This window comes from Portunus trituberculatus, chromosome 30, assembly GCF_017591435.1.
Source record: "Portunus trituberculatus isolate SZX2019 chromosome 30, ASM1759143v1, whole genome shotgun sequence".
In the NCBI taxonomy this organism is placed as follows: Eukaryota; Metazoa; Arthropoda; class Malacostraca; order Decapoda; family Portunidae; genus Portunus; species Portunus trituberculatus.
The window spans coordinates 11,158,691-11,180,249 of record NC_059284.1 but is presented as its reverse complement, the minus strand read 5'-3'; the positions used below and the strand labels follow the sequence as shown (position 1 = coordinate 11,180,249).

Here is a 21,559-nt window from a genome sequence, read left to right as displayed (position 1 = left end):
TTTTATCGTTCCAATACTGCATAGCTATTTAGGAGACTAACGTGATGATATGAGTTGATGATGTGGAATACTATCTCACGTTATTCTACATCTCATCTACCACTTCTAAATGCTTCAACACTGCACCTTCACCTGCTTCACTTGCAAATGATGGCAAAATATCTACAGTATTGACCACTTTCACATCAACCACTTCAATACAGGGATACATTTTTACTTGATATTTGTATACGATTAGACCATTTTATTGACTTTAGGAAGGGTCTATGGAGGCCAGAAGATTAATGGCTAGAGTCTTCGCTATCTTAATCCCCTACATGAGTTTCTGAAGCTGTATAAAATCACCAAAGAATAAGTAGAATGAATATGGAATGTGGTACTGGTGAGGTTAACACAAAGTGAAACAATATAATCATTTAAAAACATGAATATATTAAGAAACAAAGTGACATAAGCAAAAACGTTTCTTTCAAATATTTCTCAGTTATATTAGAACAAAAAACGTTAAAATTGAGATATATTACACTACATGAATAACTTTATTACTTCATTCAACACATTCATATCCTTCTAAATCTGTAACTTTCAATCAGTTATCTTGCAGTATCTATAGAAAGTTCTGTACGTGTTCCCTTGAAGTCAAAGTTGTGCCTCAGCTATTCTGTACTGTAGAAAAGTCAAACTAGGAAGGCCATGAGGGTTTGTTAATGGCTGTAATCCTTAGTAATCCATGCAATCTATACCCTTCCCTCCACTCACTCCATCTAAAACTTTGCCATCACCATTACTGCCTCCACTGAAAACTACACCTCCACTTCCATTACACACCACCACTACCACAAACACTACTACCACTTCTACCACTACTTTCACCACTGCATCGCCACCATCGCTGCCATATTACAGTTACGAATGAAACCTGCACCACCACATGCATTACCCACTCACTCCCACCACCACCACCACCACCACAAACAATTCTGCCACCACAGCTGTCATTAAACCTACCCCACTTGTATTATCCACTACCACCACTATCATCATTTCCACATTACCACTACTACTAAGAACTTGACTAGCACATTTATCATTTAATTTCCCTCATCATCACCACCACCACCACCACCACCACCACCACGAACAACTCTGCCACCACCATCACCATTTCCACATTACCACTACTACTAAGAACTTGACTAGCACCTTCACCGTCTAATTTCCTTCACCACTACCACTACCACCACCACCACCGCCACGTGTCTCAAGCACAAGGCAATAAGACCCAAAATTACACGGTTATATTGCAGTACTTAACACTTACCGTTCTTCCCCACAGGCCGGGCAGAGAACACCACGACGGAGGAATGAAAATGGAAAACAGTGAAACGCAAGCTAACTGACGGACAAGAGAGAGAATAAATGAACAAAACAGAAAGATACAAGGACAAAGGAAGCTGAAAGTAAAAATAACAAATATATTCCTGCTGGCTACGTGTGTCACTAAAGCTGCAGAAGTCACCTCACGTACTGCACGCAATAATTGTACATTTTGCGTGCACCAGGATCACCAAGTACAAACAAAGACACACTCCACTCAACATATCGCGCAAATTTGCCTTAAAAAAATCAACAGAACTAAGCAAAAAACAAACCTCAAAGTCGTCATATCACGGGTTGCATATCAAACACTAGGATAAACAACGCACGGTGGAGGACAGAGGGGAAATGTACTGTACTTGTGTCCCCCGCCAGGAAAAACGTACATTTTACACCACCATCAAGAGGAACAACGAGGGAACACCAGAGGATATTTAAAACAGCAGGGAGGACAGCAGCAAACGAAGCCATCAAGGACATTTCAAGCCGTTGTGTCCTGTTTCCTCTCTTCCCCTCTCTCTCTCTCTCTCTGTCTCTCTCTCTCTCGCTTTATACATGCATGATGGCCAGGCGTACCAACCCCTCACGTTAACCTGCCGAAACGAGGACGCTTACTGAGTCTTGCAATCGATAACAGACAGTCCGGGAAGAGGTCACCGCCGCAACGCAGAAGGAAGTGAGGAAAACGGTATAAAAAAAGCGTGTCATCGTGTCTAGAGTGGATGAAACAGTGACCTACGGAGAAATAAACGGAGAGAAGTGGTGAAATACGTGCAGCAAAGAAACGTTGCTACACCACAAGGGGAATAAATGGGAGGAAGGTAGTGAAATGCAGATAAAAGAGTTCTAGAGGAAGTGGTGGAGTTATTAACTGAGTGAAAGCAGAACGAAATATATGAAAAAAGTAGAGGTATGACAGTACTAAGAGACAAACCAGTGGATAAGGAAACCAAAAGAGAAACAGTGAAGATACAAACAACGTAACATAAGCGAACAATTCCTAATACAGAAAGACAAACGGAGCTGAGAGAGAAAAAAAGAGAAACAGAAAGAGACACAGAGAGGGAACACTGTAACATCTCAACAGGACACAGCAAGATGGACCCGTGGATGTCAAAAGCAGGAGGTTGGATTCAAGTTCTCCTGGTCGTGACGTGCGTTTTTCTACCACCTGTCCGGCCTCTCCCAGGTAAGTAAGCCCCTTTCCTCTCCCTACTCCTTCCATTTAACCTTTCTCCATTCCTTCCCCTTCCTCCCACATTCTAGCCTCTCCTCACTTTTCAGTAATTCCTCTTTCCTCCCCCTACATCTCCCCTTTCCATAAGTCCCTGCCACCCCTTCACAGTTCACCTCTTCTTCAGTGAGTTCTCTTCATCCCTTTGTTCTATTTCCTAAAATTTTCCCTTCCTTTCTACCTTCTTCGTGGCATTCCATCTCAGAAACTCCCTCACATTTTCCTCTCTCCCCCTCTCTTCTTCCTTTCACTTAGTTTCCCCTTCCTTCTTCCTTCTCCTTCTCTCTCCTCGTCTTTTTGCCTTTAGTTCCTCTCTTAATAAAAGTATCAAGATTTATTCAGTCTGTATGAAAACTTTTGACATCTCTCTTTTAATTAGTAGTAGTCTTTTTCCTTCCTTATTTTTCTCTCTTTTTCTCTTCCGCCTTGTGCTTCCCTTCAACTCCCTACTTCCCTCCACCTTCTAATCTCTGCCTTAAAAGTGTAAGGTCATCAAACTTGTGTTAAAAATATAACTTCTTTACCTTAATTAGTACTGCATTTATCTCTGTCTTTTTGTGATGCTGCCTACCTGCTCTCTCTCTCTCTCTCTCTCTCTCTCTCTCTCTCTCTCTCTCTCTCTCCAGTTTTGTCTTGTGTACCTTTTTGTGTCTCTTTGATCATCCTTCTGTCTATCTATGTCATACAATTCTCTCTCTCTCTCTCTCTCTCTCTCTCTCTCTCTCTCTCTCTCTCTCTATAGCCTGCCTTTTGTATTCTCTCCCTCTCCAGTGAGTTCGCATTCCCAGTCACTATCATGCCTCGTGTTTTTCGGTCCCTGGTGCACGAGGCCAAATCGAAGCTGTCTATGTTTGAAATCCACCTTCATCAGGGTGGTCAGAACGCAAACACACACACACACACACACACACACACACACACACACACACACACACACACACACATTACCATAACCATTATCTTCACAGGTTCCCTCCTTTGCTTTGCTTCCATTGCTATTCTGTAACTTATCTCAGTATACCTGCAGAAGTTTCCTCATTTCTCACTCCCTCGATCTCCCTCTCCCTCTCCTCTCTCTCTCTCTCTCTCTCTCTCTCTCTCTCCATTGTTATCATCCTCTGCTTCGTATTCCCGTTTTCTTTTTCTCTCTGTTTTGTGTTTTCCGTCACGTTGCAGTCGAGTAGTGTTCTCGTGACTTTTAATCCCTTTACTTAAGTTTCCTGGTGCTAATCTAGAAGGATATAATGCTCTCTCTCTCTCTCTCTCTCTCTCTCTCTCTCTCTCTCTCTCTCTCTCTCTCTCTCTGACCAGTAGTTTTATTTTCTTCTTTGTCTTCATTCTCTTTTGCATTTTGTACTTGATTTTGTGCATTTCTTTCTTTATTCCTGCTTTTGTCTCTTTTACTCATTTCTTTTCACATATTTTTGCTTTTAAGTTTTCTCATTTACTCTCTCTCTCTCTCTCTCTCTCTCTCTCTCTCTCTCTCTCTGATTATTACTCCTTTTTAGCAAGTTTTTCCTCTAAGTTCATGTGTTTCTATCTGTGTCACGTTTTCCTATTCAAATGTTCGCTTTCATTAGTTTTTTTTGGTTCAAATAATCATAACTATTTTTTTTCTTCCTTTTTTATCTTTTTTTTGTTCTCATTCATTTTCCCTTATCATGCTTTGGATTTTCCTGTAATGTTATTCAACCTGACTATTTTGGGCACTACTCTCTCTCTCTCTCTCTCTCTCTCTCTCTCTCTCTCTCTCTCTCTCTCTCTCTCTCTCTCTCTCTCTCTCTCTCTCTCTCTCTCTCTCTCTCTCTCTCTCTCGAATCTGGGTTATTGAGAATATAGATGGAGATTGTTTGCTCGTTGTTTTTGTTTTTTCTCCTCCTCCTCCTCTATTTTTTTCTTTCTTCCTCTTTGTTGTTGTTGTTGTTGTTGTTGTTGTTGTTGCTCTACTTCATATAATCAACGTATTCATCTCCTTCATTTTCTTCTTAACATTATTTTTTCTCCTTTTCCTCCTTCTCCTTTTCCCCACCTCCCTCCCTCCTTCTTCTTCTCCTCCTTTTCCTCCTCCTCCTCCTCCTTCTTCCTCTTCTTCTTCTTTTTCTTTTCTTTTATCTTCTTTTTCTTGTTCTTCTTTTCCTTCTTTTCTTTTCTTTTTCTTCTTTTTTCTTCTTTTCCTTCTTTTCATCTTCTATTTCTTTTCTTTTTCTCCTTTTTCTTTTCCTTCATCTACTTCATTTTCTTTTTAGCTTTTTTTTCTTCTTCTTCTTCTATTACCATTATTATCGCTTCACTTTCCAGTATCACGGCTTTCTAATTTCATCTCATTAGTTCTCATGTTTTCTCTCGCACAACCCTCTTGCATTTTTCCTCTTCCTTTCCTTGCCTTCCTTCTTTTTACCCACGTTTTTTTTTTTTTTTTTTTTTTGCATCTTTCCGCCTGACGAGTCTTCCACAACCACCTCCATTTCTCCTGCTTTCCTTCCTCCCTCCTTCTCTCCTCTCCCTTCCTTCCTTACTTCCCTCCCTCCTTTCTCTCGTTCTCCCAAAATGCAGCTGTGGTTGTAGCAAGAGAATAAGGGCCGCCACAAGACATGACGTGGTTTGTGTCAAGTATTTCTGGCTTGTTGTGCTTCGTTGGTTGTGCTAGTGGTGGTGGTGGTGGTAGTGTTGGTGGTGTTTATGTTAATGTTGGTAAATGTTTTAACCCCTTGGGTACCATCATGCGTTTCCATATTCATTGTGATTTTATACAGCTTTAAAAACTTACGTGGGGGATGAAAATAGAGAAAACTGTGGCCATTAATCTTCTGACCTCCATAGACCTTTCCTAATGTCAATAAAATGGTCTAATCGTACATAAAACTCAGGGTAAGAGTGTGTTCCAGTATTGAAGGGTCAAGTTATAAGAACAGATGTTAAAATGATTTAAATGGAAGTGAAAAGGAGATGTAAGAGAGAGAGAGATAGAAAAAAAAAAAAAATGACTGGTAGGTAAATATTTCGACGAAGCACTGAAACAAAACAAGACGAAATGAAAACTAAGGAAAATAAAGAGAAACCGTACATTTGAAATCACAAAAAATATCTTAAGAGTCAAAAAATACAAGAGATGAAACAAAAAGGGATTAATTTCATGACGCATCACCGAATCCCAAGGCAGCAGCGAGCACACCCTTGGAGGAACACAGGCGCTACACAGGTACAGGATGACACCACTACAACCTGACCCCCCACTTGAGACACATGAGGCGAACACGACCCAGCACAAAGACACGATGAAAAAAAAAGTGAGAAGAGAAAAAATTTAGCAAGATATCAAAGCGAAGCAAGTCTCCAAACCTCTCTTGCATCCCTGGAGTGTGAGAAATGTGAAAAGAGTGAACGATAAGGCGTGAACTATGAGCGTGAAGGTAATTAATTGAAGCAGTGATTGAAGGTGGGAATCTCATCCACCAGCGAGCAGAAATTGTAAAGTGTGAGAAAAAAAGCAATAATGAAAGCGTGCCAAGTGATCACATCTCAGAAATTAATAGTTAGTAATAAGACGCTGCTGAGAGATAGAGAGCGAGAGCGAGAGAGAGAGAGAGAGAGAGAGAGAGAGAGAGAGAGAGAGAGAGAGAGAATGAACAAAGCGAAAGTAAAGGAAGTGTAGGCAGAAATTAATTAAACTGCGTCAAAAACACACAAAAGAAAGAAAAGAAAGGAAGGAAAAAGAAAAAGGAGAAAGTGAGAGCGAAAGGCAGATAAATGGTAGAAAATAGAATGCAAGGAAGAAGAGGAGAAAGAAAAGGGAAACAAGGAAAAAAAAGAGATGCGTGGTCAGAGAGAGAGAGAGAGAGAGAGAGAGAGAGAGAGAGAGAGAGAGAGAGAGAGAGAGAGAAACACCATGAGGAAGACGTATAGTAATGATGCACTCCGCTGATTAAATTAATGCACAGAAACATAACCAACATAAATTTAATTAGAAAAGTGACTCACATGAACAGAGCAATAAATCAAGAAAAACACCAGCCAGAGAGAGAGAGAGAGAGAGAGAGAGAGAGAGAGAGAGAGAGAGAGAGAGAGAGAGAGAGAGAGAGAGAGAGAGAGAGAGAGAGAGAGAGAGAGAGAGAGAGAGAGCCCACTCACTGAAAACACACCAAATGTTGCTTCTCCCGGCCATCAAAGCTCCAGAATTCTTTACATCTCAGGCTACACCTTTGATATCTTACCCTCCCTTCACCTTACCTAGCGGCTGAGGGTATAGACAAGAGGCGGGAAAGGCTGGTAAGAAGCGTAAAGGATTGTGAAGAGGCGGCGTGCTTGCAACAGACTTAAACGCAGGAATATGTCTGTGTGCCCAAGTTGCATATGAGTAAGAACGAGAGAAACAAACGTAGCACATGTTGATGAGGTTATGGAAGGGCACAGACAGACAGATACGTAAATGGAAGGGGACGTAGAGGACGAGGAGTGTGTATGTGTGTATGTATGTCTGGTTTTGAGTGACAGAAAGTGAATTAAGCAGTTGTGGGGTGAATGAGTTGTAATTTAGTGAGGGTGTGTTTGAGAGAAAAGAAAACGAGGGTGTAAGAGGAGGAGGAAAAGGAGGAGAAAGAGGAGGAGGAAGATACGTGTGTGCAAAGTTGAATAATAAAAAAGAAGAGAGAAGTGAGAGCAAGGGAGAGGATCTATAACGAAAGTGTTGGAGGGAGAGGGAGAGTGAAAAAAAATAATGTATTAGTGATAGGAAACAGTATGCAGGAGTAAGAGGAGAGAGTGTAGCGTTGAGTAACATGAAAGATGAGTGAGTGAGGGAAGAAGTGATGACGTAAGTGAGGGAAGAATAGTCTGTGGGAGGGGAAAGAGAGGGAAACGTGAGGGAAGAGTGAGGGGTGAGAGAACAGACAGGTGTTGGGAGGTTTAAGGTGTAAGGTCGGAGGTGAGTGAGGCGATGCGGGGGTCAGGAAACCAATCTCAGTGAGCAGATTGAATCCAGCCTGTCACGTTATCAGATAAGAACCAACCAGTCAGTCCTAGCCAGCCAACCAGACAGCCAGCCAGCCAGTCCTATCCAGCCAGCCAGCCATCCAGCCAGCTAGTAACCTTCCCAAGGCCTTGAAAACACACCAGAACATGTAAAAAAAAAAAAAAAAGAAGACAAGAAAATAAGAGACATCTGCACCACACTACTGATGAAAAAAAGAAAATACGACATGAAAAATAGCAAGAAATTAAAAAATAAAACTCCAACACACTACTGATGGAAAAAAATATAATAAAAATATGAGAAAATAAAAGAAACACAACGCATTATCGCGAGGGGAAAGCAATACATGACAAAAACAGTAAGAAAAATATATCTTACGTCTAAGGAAAAGTAAAAAGGACATGCAGAGAAGACAGAAAAAGAAAGAAGAGACAGTTGTAGTACATTACTCAAGAAAAAAAAAAGTGAAGAGAGAATCGTGGGTTACAATTCAAGACAAAATAAAGGACGATAAATATGATAAAAAAAAAACCATAAGCAGAAGAGAATGAAGATAATGGAGGAAGGTCTAACAGGAAATAAATATCAAAGCAAACCTATGAAATAAAAACGAAAATAAGCAGAAAAAAACACAAGCAGAAGAAAATAAATAAAGACAGTGTAATAAATAAGAACAAAAGAATGAACCAAATAAAAAAAAAGAGAACGAAACGAAAAAAAAAGCAAAATAATAACATTAAAAAAAAAGAAAACGATACATAAAATAAAACACACCAAAATAAACGAAAAAAAAACAAAGACCAACTGACGAAAAAAAAAACCTGAGAGAAAAAAGGAAAACACGAAATTTGAACAGAACAGGAAAATCACAAATAGAATACCCGCGTCTCTCAAACCAGCCAAGGGAACAAAATACTCTTGTTTTCAGCCAAGTTTCCTGTGTATTTGTCCATGAATCTACACGACCAATGCTTTGCTGCTTCAAGGAATACTGGGAGAGAGAGAGAGAGAGAGAGAGAGAGCGTCAGTCTACCTCTCGCAGTGCATTTAGTCTATCTCCAACACACACGAACACAAAGGAAAGGGAGAAAGGAACAGTGGGGGGAGTGCTAAGCTATCTTGTGTGTTGCCTTCACTAGACCTTCAGGAATCTAATTTCACCCATTGAGAAGAGGAGGAGGAGGAGGAGGAGGAGGAGGAGGAGGAGGAGGAGGAGGAGGAGGAGGAGGAGGAGGAGGAGGAGAAGGAGGAGGAGGAGGAGGAGAAGGAGAAGGAGAAGGAGAAGAAGGAGGAGGATGAAAAGAGAGCAAGGACAAATATGAAAACCTGTATAAAAGTGAGAGGAGAAGGAGGAGGAGGAGGAGGAGGAGGAGGAGGAGGAAGAGGATTAGGAACAAGCAAAAACAGAGACAGGGGCAGAGGCAAAAGAAGAAAAAAGAAGAAGAAGAAGAAGAAGAAGAAGAAGAAGAAGAAGAAGAAGAAGAAGAAAAAAGAGGAAGAATGAACGAGAAAACAGCAAAACAATAAAACTCTTCAAGAGAGAGAGAGAGAGAGAGAGAGAGAGAGAGAGAGAGAGAGAGAGAGAGAGAGAGAGAGAGAGAGAGAGAGAGAGAGAGAGAGAGAGAGAGAGAGAGAGAGAGAGAGAGAGAGAGAGAGAGAGAGAAATGACCACTTCAAGAGAATGTGTCGAGAGAGGAGACAACGAGAAGAGATCGAACACTGACAAACTTTTGATGAGTAAGTTTCTGTGGTTTGCAGGGAACAGGAACCTTCAAACACAGCCTTCTCCTCACCTTGTCCGCCTGTCTCTTGCTAATATGAGTGTACCAGAGTCTCCCTGAGGCAATAAGGGCGACAAGGAGCGAGGGGAGTGGAGTGCTGGAGGAACAGAAGACAGGAAAAGACAAGCAGAACATGAGCTAGGTGGATTGAAGGTCACACGGAAGAAAAAGGACGAAAGGAAGAGAAATAGAAGGAATTGAATATATGGAAAGGGTTCAGAGAGAGAGAGAGAGAGAGAGAGAGAGAGAGAGAGAGAGAGAGAGAGAGAGAGAGAGAGAGATGGAAATATATATGCATGAAAAGTGTGATGCAAAGGTAACCTGGTAATGGTGTACGTGTTCATAGGCAAAATTACTGAGGAAATATAAAAGTGTGGGAAAAAAAAACTCCAGAACTGAATGTGCGGGATGGAAAGCACACGGAGAGAAGGGAAAAGAGGAAAAAAACAGGTAAAAAGATGACAAAGAGGAAAAAGTACATGTGGTGAGAGAGGAAGAGTGAAAAGAAGTACACGAATTAATAACAAACGGGTCTCAGGGAACTTTTGTAAAATCATAATGAATGTTGGAGTTTTATATACACAAAACGCCCCCTTCCTTGTCCCCTGCCCCCTGCCCCCTTCCCCCTCCGCTACACACACATCATTATCATTTTTATCGTTTTCCCCTTCTTCATTTAGTTTCTTGGCCAATCATCCATTCTTTTTACCTTCACAAACACACATTTTCTCAATTACCACTTAATCATTCTTTTCTTTCTTTAATTTCTTCCCCTTTCACCTTCTTCACCTTCACCTTTACATATTCCCTTGTATCTTCTTTACTATTCTCTTTATTAGTCTTCCTTCCTTTCTTTAAAAATTAACATTACTTTTATAACCTTCTTTTATTCACCACCTCTCAATCAAAAAAGTACTAATTATTTCACCACCACCACTACCACCACCACCACCACCACCACCACCGCCATTCCAATTACCCTCAACAAATACAGGACCGGGGAGACTCTGAACCGCTCATTGTCCCCGGCCAGTCCCTTGTCGAGGCGCGGAAGGCGTGTTAAGAGGCTCCTGTGAGGGGATGCAGAGGCGTGAAGGAGCTGCGTGGAACATTTGGGGGGCGTGAAGGAGAGTGTGAGGAGCGCGTGTTGTCCTGAGAATGTAAAGGATGAAAGGAGTAAAAGGATGAGGGGAGTGAAAAGGGAAGGATTAGGAAAGGCATGAAGATGAAAGGATAACGCATGAGATAGAAAAAAAGGGAAGGATAGAAAGAACGAAGGAATGGGATAATAGGAAGAAAAGGGTGATAGAGAATGTAATAAATGAAGGGAGTGAAAAAGGAAGATTGGGATAGGCATAAGGATAAAAGGATAAGGAATGAGATAAAAAAAAAAGAAGGGAAGAATAGAAATAACGAAAGGAATGGGATGATGGGAAAGAAGGGGTGATAGAGAAAGGGTGTGTTATCCTAAGTATGTAAAGGATGGAGTTAAAAGGGAAGGAATAAGGATATAAAGACAGACATTGAAAAAAGGACACTGGAATGATAAAGAAGGAAGGAATTAGAAAAGAAGAAATGAGAGAGAAAAATGAAGGGAGGAAAATAAAATAATTGGGGAAGGAATAAGGATAAAAGGATAAGGCATAAGAGATAAAAAAGAGACGGGAAGGATAAAGAAAGAAGTAATTAATAAGAAAGGGATGATAAAGAGAACGAGCGTTGTCTTGAAATTATAAATGATGAAGGTAATGAAAAGGTAATGATTGGGGTGACTATAAGGAATAAGAAAAAGAAAGGAAGGAAAGGAAGAACGAGGGAAATAATAATGAATGATGAAAGAATAAGAAGAAAATAATGATTGAGAGGAAAGAGAATGATTGAGAGAATATAAGGAAGGAAAAGAGACAAGGAAACGAAATGAAAAGAGGAATAAAGAACGAGAAGGAAAATAGAGAGAAGAGAAAGTGAAAAAAAGAGGGAAAAGAATAATTGAGAGAGAACATAAGAAAGACTAAGGGAATAGAAGACAAAGAGAAAAAAAAGGAAAAAGGAGAACACCAAGAAATGAAAAGGAGAGAAAAACAAAGAAAAGTGAAAGAGAGAAAAAGAAGAAGATAAACTAACGATAAAAAAAGAAAAAGAAAATAGGAACACATAAAAAAAGAGTAGTCAGAAAAATATCACGAATAGAAGAAAAAAAAATAGAAAAAAAAGGAAAACGGAACACTTAATTAGAAAAAAAAGTAGAGATGAAGTAGAGATCAGAAAAAAATACCCCAATATACAAGTCAATCTTTCATCATGCAGGCTCCCAAGCAAGTAATTTAATGATAATGCGACTCATTACCATTCTGGCCACGGCTGACCGGATTAATCTCACGAGTTTCCCTCACGACCGCCGGGAGACTAAAAGGGAAAGGGGAGGGTAAGAGGGGAAGGAGAGGGAAGCGGAAGGATAAAGAGGGAACAGACGGGGAGGGAGAAGGAAAGAGAGAGGCTCAGAAGGACGGTAAGAAAGAAGAGAGGGGAGGAAGGTAAAAGGAGAGGATGATAGAGAGAGAGAGAGAGAAGATGCAAAAGAAGAGAGGAAGGAATGATTGAGGAAGGAGAATACGAAGGAATAATAGAGGAAAGAGGAGAGAAGTGTAGGAAGAGAGGAAACCGAGAGATGAGAAGAGAAAACAAAAGGAGAGAGACATAGAAGAGAATGAAAAGAGAGAAAAGAATAACAGGGAGAGAATACAAGGAAGCGGAAGAAGACAAGAAAACGGAAATAAAAGGAGAAGGAACAAAGGAAAACAGTAAGGAAGGAGGAAGGCGAAAGGGAAACAGGAAGAGAAGGGAATGAAAATAGAGAGAAAAAAATGAAAAAAAAAAAATAGGCTGAATCTGGGAATAGGAGTGAACTGGATTGAGTGGAGGGAGGAGTGAAAAGACGAGAGAGAGAGAGAGAGAGAGAGAGAGAGAGAGAGAGAGAGAGAGAGAGAGAGAGAGAGAGAGAGAGAGAGAGAGAGAGAGAGAGAGAGAGAGAGAGAGAGAGAGAGAGAGAGAGAGAAGGGTGAATTCAAGGGAGGGGAGAAATGGAAGGAAAGGGACAGGCGAGGCGGGGTGAGGCTGACCGTCGATGCATGAAAAAAAAAAAAAAAAAAAAAATTGAAAAATTCCTCGAAGCTTAAAGTTTGTCGAGTATTGGTGCAATTTTTGGGAGCTTCAGAATGCACCGATAAAGACTTTCCTCTCGCAAACTTTTATTTTTGAATGGATTTTACAGTTCTTGGAAAAATAAGAGATAGAGAAAGACAGAGAGAGAGAGAGAGAGAGATGAACGTTCAAAGGGGGCTCTAACTCATAACACGAATTGAGCACCAGGTTAGCGAGAGGCATTATCTAAGCTTACCTGTGCATCCCTCACTACACACCTGTATGATGAAGGGACGTGTTTTCTGCCTCCGTCTCTGTCCCTTCGCAAACAGCAATCAGCGGGTCGACATGCAGGAACAAACATCATAATCACGTCTTAAAATGAGGATAGAGGGCACGCACATACACGCACACGCACAAACATAGACACAAACAAGCGCACTCACACACACACACACACACACACACACACACACACACACACACACACACACACACACACACACACACATCTTGTTAGTTTTATAGAGGTATTATTCTTTATTTCTCTCTCTCTCTCTCTCTCTCTCTCTCTCTCTCTCTCTCTCTCTCTCTCTCTCTCTCTCTCTCATATCCGCTAAATCTGCACTCAGTCTCTCAGTCTCGCCAACAAACACTTAAAAGGCTCATGTGCCACTTCTACAGCGCTAATAGACACGTTATAATCGCACTGGCAACACTGATCCAGCTGGCGTGTGTCGATCCTGCTCTCCTGAAATAGTTCAGCTTCTATAAAGGCGAAGAAGAGAATGGTGAATCAGCTGGAGTTTACACAAGCCTCCACACCAAGAAGTACCCTCTCACCTGTCTCATTCATGGGGCCTAATTAGCTAACCTGGTCTCCCTTTCCCTCATCCTCTCCCTCTCTCTCTCTCCTCTCTTGGTGCCTTTCTACTCAGGTGAAATCGAACCCCATTTAACACAGAGCAAGGTTGTAACTCCCTGAGGCAGTACTAAGTCAACAAAGTCATCACGATTCACACACACACACACACACACACACACACACACACACACACACACACACACACGGTTCCTCTGAGGTGTGTTGATGTAGTTAAGCCACCAAGACGTTATCGTGTGTGGCCACAAGAGGGACAACAAACGCCTTAGTAGTGAGTAAACTGTGCACTGGTGAGAGGAGGCAGGGAGGGAAGCAGAGAACAAGAGCCACTACGCTTTCTTGAGAGAGAGAGAGAGAGAGAGAGAGAGAGAGAGAGAGAGAGAGAGAGAGAGAGAGAGAGAGAGAGAGAGAGAGAGAGAGAGAGAGAGAGAGAGAGAGAGAGAGAGAGAGAGAGAGAGAGAGAGAGAGAGAGAGAGACTGAAATACTGATAGAGCAAGCAAACAAGCACTTAATGGGTAAAAGCCACGAGCACATAAGAACCACAGCAAAGCAAGCAAGGCTGTAAGTAAGAGGTGAAGGGAGGGAGGGAGTAAATAAACAAGGAAACAAGTAAGCAAGCAAATAAATGAGTAAAGGAGGAACTAAGCGAACCATTTATTCACTCCCTTTAACACACACACACACACACACACACACACACACACACACACACACACACACACACACACACACACCCCAGCTCACCTAAGTTTAAACACGCTTTTTCCCTCTCGCTTATAATGAGAAGTCAGTATGAAACCAATTTTCCTTCCCTCCTCTTTGAATTCACGCTCATCTCCAGATACCCAAATGGAGAGAGAGAGCCAGCCAGAGAGAACGAGAGAGAGAGGAAAGGAAAAAAAAATAATTGCAGAAGCCCTTTGATGAGAGGCAGGAGGAAAGCTAGCCGGCTGATGAATGCCACGCCACCTTCAACTTCAGCCACAACGTTCAGAATATTACTTCTCGAAACTTTTCCTCCCTTTAGGCATTTGCTGAAAACCCTGGCTGAAAATATTTGCATCACGGTCTCTCAGTTTGTGACGGCTGGGATGTGTTAGCTTCCCTGGCTCTGGGTGACGGGATGGATAGAAAGGGATAGAATAGCAGGGAAGCGATATGTTAGGGATGGAGTTTACGGCCTTAGAGGAAATAATACGAGATACAGGCTAGTTTTGATGGCTTTTCTGATGGAAGTGAAGGGGAATGATGAGTTAGAAGAGAATTACTGAGAGAGAACTGGTTGTGTGTTAGGTAAGAGGAAAATGTAGCGAATACGTGATGCAGGTTAGTTTTGATAAGTGTGTGAAGAGAACGAAGGCAAATAGTGAGTCAGAGGAGAGTTATTGTAGAGTACTGGTTGTGTATTAGTTAAGAGGAGAATGCTGTGAGTTAGGAAAGGGTAGCGAATGTTACAGAAAGGGTTCGCTTAGGGTTAGTTTCTGGTGAAGGAAATGAAAGGGAAGTGATGTGTATTAGAAATGAGGGTCAGTGAAACGTACAGGTTACTGGTCAGCTTTGGTGTGGGGTTTGTGAGATAGTGCGTGTGTGGTGTGTCGTAGAAAATGGAGTGTGTGACGGATTATGAAGTGGGTTTTGATCTGCAAGTGAAGTAATGGAAGTGAAGTGCGTGGGAGATGTGGCTCGTGAAAATAAATAAATATGAGTTTGACATTTACCCGGGAGCGTTTATCTACGTAATGTGTTTTAAGGGAGATGGGAGGGAAGTGAGGGTGAGCAGCACAGGGATATGGAAAGAGGTGTGGAGAGGAGTGAACTGAAGTGTTTATTTAACGTGGAGGAAAGACGGTTAGTGAAAGATTAGTGAGACGGAAGTGATAAAGTTCAGAAAGGTGTTTACAAAGGCATGAGGGTAAAGAAGGGAAGGTTTGAGGGTAACTAGAGATATATATGGATGAGCTGGGAAAGGCTGTGCTGGTGGTGAGGGAAAGAAGGAACGAGGTGAACTTGAGATGGTGGTAGGAGTTAGTGCTTTGTTAAGAGAGAAGGAAAGGATGGTGGTGCCTTAGAGGGAAATGAAAGACAAGGCAACACACACACACACACACACACACACACACACACACACACACACACACACACACACACACACACACACACGGGAGGGAGGGAGGGAGGAAGCCAGATCTGGGTCTCGGTCTAGCGGGCGAGCCTCCACCGTTGATGTCACACATACATTTTTGAAAATGTCGATTCGCAAAAATGCAGCTGGACACGAGTGCTTGATAATTTCTGACTTGCCATCAATCAAAAGTAACTCCTAAAATATAGAAAGTGTTACTGGGCTGAGCAATACGAAAATATTTCAAAGAACACCGTAAATAAGTGTTATAATTTCGACATACTTAAAAACAATTTCAAAGCCCATCAATATGAACGCATAACAGAGGTGTTAGTGTCTGGCATGGAGGCGTACATTCCTCATTCTTTTTCTCAACCTAAACCTTCTAAACCTTGGTTTAACTCAGCCTGTTCTCGTGCTACACATGATAAAGAGGTTGCCCACAAAAGGTACTTGAGCCTTCCATCTCCTGAATCTCATGCACTTTATATCTCTGCCCGGAATCATGCCAAGTCTGTTCTTCAACTTGCCAAACACTCTTTCATAAATAGGAAATGTCAAAATCTTTCAAACTCAAACTCTCCTCGTGACTTCTGGCATCTAGCCAAAAACATCTCAAATAACTTCACTTCTTCATCTTTCCCTCCTTTATTTCATCCTGATGGCACCACTGCTATCTCTTCTGTCTCTAAAGCTGAACTCTTTTCTCAAACCTTTGCTCACAACTCCACCTTGGACGATTCAGGGCTTGTCCTCCTCTCCTCCTCCCTCTGACTATTTCATGTTTACAATCAAAATTCTTCGTAATGATGTTTTCCATGCCCTTGCTGGCCTAAACCCTCGGAAGGCTTATGGACCTGATGGGGTCCCTTCTATTGTTTTAAAAAACTGTGCTTCCGTGCTTGCACCTTGCCTGGCCAAGCTTTTCCAACTTTGTCTATCGACTTCTACCTTTCCTTCTTGCTGAAAGTTCGGCTACATTCAGCCTGTTCCTAAAAAGAGTGACCGTTCTAACCCCTCAAACTACCGTCCTATAGCTTTAATCTCTTGCTTGTCTAAAGCTTTTGAATATATCCTGAATAGGAAATCCTTGATTTCGTTCCTATTCTCTCTATCTTATAAATTTTCTATATAAAAGTTAAAAGCTAATTAAGTTATAAATTGAGAGCACACAAAGAGAAATCTCTCTCTCTCTCTCTCTCTCTCTCTCTCTCTCTCTCTCTTCAAAGGTTGTAGACGAAACGAAGCGGGTTTTTAAGGGTGTTTTTATGGTTTTGTTGATAGGTCAACAACATTTATTCACCAAAACTAATGGTAAGAAGAAAAGATAAGGGGAAAAAAAGAAGAGAAGAAGAAATAATCATAGATCCCCCATAAAAACCTTTGTCACTTCAACTACAACCTTTCAAAACTAGTTATGTTGCGACGCAGTAGTATTTCAGAGTATAATCCTAAAATACAGTGGTTCATTGCAAGCTTGTGGCATCGCTCTGCAACACACCACTGACAACAAGAGTGATGGGGTAGCGCAAACCACGTAATACCTGCAGTTTTATTAATATCTCTTTACTATCGCCTGGTCACTGAAATAAAGTACCGAGGTATCAATCATCAGCAGTCCCAGCATTAATTATGAGCCTCGGAGTAACATTTCACACGTTCATTGTTTCGCCGCGGTGTTTCCTTGATCAGCGAGTAGTGTTTCATAGTCCCAGCGTTCCGTCACTGAGTTAATATGATCCACAGGTAATGTTTCACAGCGTCATTGTTTTGTCGTGTCAGTACCTGGCGGTCGAATAATGTTTCCTGACGCCAGCCCGCCACCTGCAACACTATTCCAATTAATCATTAGAGGTGGACGAAGCACAACACGCGCCACACCTGCCCGCCTGTCTCTCACGCAGCATTCACCACATCAATCATTTGTCACGATTTATTATTCAATTTACCTTTATTTTTGAGGACATCAGTAAGGCGTCGGTGTATTAGGAAAACTACTTCAACCCTTTGAGTACCATGACGCGTTTCCATATTCATTCTGTTTACTATTTGATGATTTTATACAGCTTCAGAAACTTGTGTGAGGGGAATTAAAACAGTGAAGACTGCGGCCATTAATCTTCCGACCTCAATAGACCCTTCCTAATATCAATAAAATGGTCTAATCGTACCCAAAACTGAAGGTAAAATGCGTCCCAGTACTGAAGAGAGGCAGGAGAGAATGAAACACGCAGGAGAGAGCGGGAGGGTGATAAAGAATAGATAAGCGACCTCGATATTGAACCCAGCCCCACGTAGCCCCGCTAGACACACACCAGCCACCACGCCAATACTGATATTCCTGCAACAGAGACTAATAAAGAACGCGTAAGAATAATAATAAGAGTTAAGATCAGATAAGCGACCTGATATTGAACCAGACCGCTAACCTCGCCTAACACGGAGTCATTACTTAGCCAATACGTGACCCCCTGCACCAAAGAGTAATAAAGATGGGGAACAAAGTAATAAGGGATATGAATAATGAAAGTGTGGTCTGAATATCAAACAGAACACGGGAGTCATCATTTAGTTAAAGTGACGAGAAAAACAGCAACACGAAATAAAATATAAGCAAAACAACACGCACACAATAGAATACCCAATGAAAAATGCAAATAATAAAGAAAAAAACAATAATAAAAGAAGAGAACAGGCAACCGAACCGAGCCGTAACTTAACCAAACTCACCAACCAACAAAAACAAGCCCATTACATAAAACAAGGAAAAGGGTAAACTAAACAAAAAAATAAAAATAAAAACAAAACATTGGCCTAGATACTGAACTAAGGCCCTAATCTCTCATCGCACACGGGGACCACGAAGCCAGGTAATGCAAGGGGCGGTGCAGCAGGGAGCGTTACATAAGGACTCTAACCCCGCAGTTCCCAGAGTTTGAATTAAGGATGAACGTCACAGAAGGGAAGGCTGCACTAATCACTCCTCCTGCTACAGGTGTAATCTCAGTCATGCAGTGTATTGTGAAGCCTCACCTGAACTGCCAGCCAATTAGCACAGGTATATGTGGCTCAGGTAAGGGACAACACCTGGCCTTGCAAACCAACATCACCACAACCACTGATGTAATATGGTAAGCAATACCTTCTTGTGCCTCCATGCGCTGTTCATGGTGACTCAGATGAGGTGTGTAAAAATATTTGTCCGCAGCACTACCACCACCACCACCACCATCACCGTCACCACCACTGCCATCACCACCACCACGACGTCATTTCACTAATATGGCAAGGGACGCTCACCTCTTACTCCCTGGGCAGAGGTCCTCCCAGGCAGTCACGCAGAGTTTTTCATTACATTAGTGGCGTGTTGTGGGGGATATGCTGCTCCATCCGTGTCCTTCATTATCCACTCCTATCCTTTCCCATCTTTCCTATCCCTCCCTCCTCCCTTCCTTCCTTCACTTCCTTCGTCCATCTCGTCTCTCCATACGTTTTCCTCTCCTTCCTTTCTTCCTTTCCTCTCGTCCATCCACACTTCCATTATTATTTTCTCTTTTCTCTCCATACCTTTCCCTCCCCTCTCCTTCCTTCCTTCCTTTCCTCTTCTCCCTCCATACCTTTCTCCCTCCCTCCTTTCCTTCCTTCTTTTTCCCTCGCCTCTCCACACTATTTCATCCCTCATTTCCTCTTTTCCCTCCGTATCTTTCCCTTCCTCTTCCTCCTTCCATCCTTGTTTTCCTCTCTTCTCTGTTTACCCTTCCCTGCCTTCCCTCCCTGCCTCCCTCCCTATCCTATACCTTCCCTCACTTCCCGTCTCGATAAGTAAATTAAAGGCATGTGCTCGATAACTTACTAAAATTATGGCAATCGAAGCAATCCTTTCCAAGTTAATATGAGAAAGGGTGCCCTCTCTCTCTCTCTCTCTCTCTCTCTCTCTCTCTCTCATAGTGGTTTTCCTTTTTGCCGCAGTCTGTTTCATGAATCATCTCTACTATCATTTCTCCTCCTCCTCCTCCTCTTCTTCTTCCTCTTCCTCTTCCTCCTCCTCCTCCTCCTCCTCCTCCTCCTCCTCCTCCTCCTCCGCCGCCGCCGCAAACACTGCACAAACTGTCACCGGCGGGAGAGGTACCACAGCGAACTGTCCAAGGTTCACACCACACAAAGTCACACACTCGCAACATCTCGTCAGTTAATCTTGGCCACATGTAGGAAGACGAGGAAATGGAGAACGATAGGTCGTAGGAGGAGCGATAAGACGAAACGAAGGAGAAGTAAGATATAATACAGGATGAAGAGGAGGAGGAGGAGGAGGAGGAGGACGAGGGACCAGAGGAAAGGAAAGGAGAAAAAGATGAGAATGGAGGAGAAAAAAGTGAGAGATGAGAAAAAGAAGAGGAGGGAGGAGAAAAGAAGAGAGGAAGAGATGGGATGAGAAGGGAATGGGAGGAAGGGAAGAATGAGGACGGAAGGGGAAGGGAAGGACAGTGCAGGGAAGTGAGGAATGAAAACATGTAAAAAGCCTGGAAATAAATAATCTCATGTCAGAAGGCGAATAAGTTCACTAAAAGACTAGGGAGGAAATTTAAAAAAGTAGGAAATTGTGTGCGTGCGTGTGCGTGTGTGCGTGTGTGTGAGTGTGAGTGCGCGGAGCTAGGTCAGGCCATCAGTCGCTTTTTCCCACTCAATCAGTCCGCGGTGACAGGCATTCAGCACCACGCCTCACTCCTGGCTCGCCTTTTCAGCTTCCCGGGTATTGCCTCGCCACACCTGAGGGACCCCTGCGCCTCGCCAAAGAGTGAACACCCGCAAACGTCCATTTCGCGCTGCTCCCGCCCTCACACCGATCACCTCGCCGCTACAGGGAAAAATACTCTCTTTTCTATCCCTCAACATATTCATGATTTCACTAATACCTCCTAACTGTTTAAAAATTCACGGATGAAATCATATTAACTTTCGCTGCAATGTTGATCTCAGTTTTGACCTTTCTGTCCATCCGCCTGTGAGGAAAACATCTTTTTTTTTCTTCTTCGACATGTTTTTCATTCCCGGAATCCTTCAAAAGCATCGACAAACACGGGATTAATTCACCTCACATTTTTGCTCCATTCTTAAGCGTTTCGATCTTTCTGTCAATCTTTTGCGCTGTACCGAGGAGAATGTGTGCCTTTTTCCATCCTTCAGTGTGCGTGTCTCTCTTTTCACTAATCTTAAACGAGCCGTTAAACAAAGAGAATGGCTTAAATCACGTCACATTTTGTTGCAGCTTCAAACTCTGTATCAGTGTTCCTGTCAGTCTTTATACTGTGCAAGGCAGGGAAAGTATGTGATATTACCTCCATCATACAACTTCGCTAATCCTTTAGAAACAGTTGCGAGATTTATGTTCCATTACAGCTTACGTGCAATATTAACTCATGTTTCCATCCTGCTGCCATTCCATCGGCTGAAGGAAAAAGCATGCGTTTTTTCTTTAGGAGTTTAGAATTTCGCTAATGCTTTACATACGTTGGAACTAAGCCATAAAGGTTTCACGGCATCACAACTTGCAGGATTATTAGCCTCTATATCGATGTTTCTGCCATTCCGTCAACCGTTTTTCCTCATGTTTATAATGTCGTTAATACTTCACAAAATTATTAGGAAGAAAAGTTTAGATTCCATTACGTTATGCTTTAGTGTTAGTCTGTTTTGGTCTTCCTGCTGACCTGAACGCGACGCCGGAAGAAAAAAAATGTCTCTTCACTTCTTTCAATGTCCTCATAATTCAACTAGTCCTTCAAAACCGTTGAAAAATAAAATCATCAAATTGCACTACCAGGACGCGTTTCCATATTCCTTCTGGTTGCTATTTGGTGATTTGACACACCTTCACAAACTCATGTGGGCGGGTGGAAATAGTGAAGAGTGTGGTGATTAATCTTGTGCCCTCCATAGACCCTTCCTACTGTCAATAAAATGGTCTAATAGTACACAAATCTCAAGGTAAAAATCTGTCCAGTGCTGAAGGGGGATAAGATGCGGTGATAATCCAAATTTAAGTATTTCTCT

General features: G+C 42.1%; 1 protein-coding gene across 1 annotated transcript in view; it reads left to right on the top strand.

Moving 5' to 3' along the window:
* Positions 1 to 21,559, top strand: part of LOC123510888 — a 102,492-nt gene that overhangs the window by 35,787 nt on the left and 45,146 nt on the right. The window contains exon 2 of the mRNA XM_045266346.1: positions 1,337 to 2,566. Within this exon, the coding sequence (XP_045122281.1) occupies positions 2,476 to 2,566 (91 nt within the window). The 5' untranslated portion in view covers positions 1,337 to 2,475. The remainder of the gene's footprint in view (positions 1 to 1,336; positions 2,567 to 21,559) is intronic.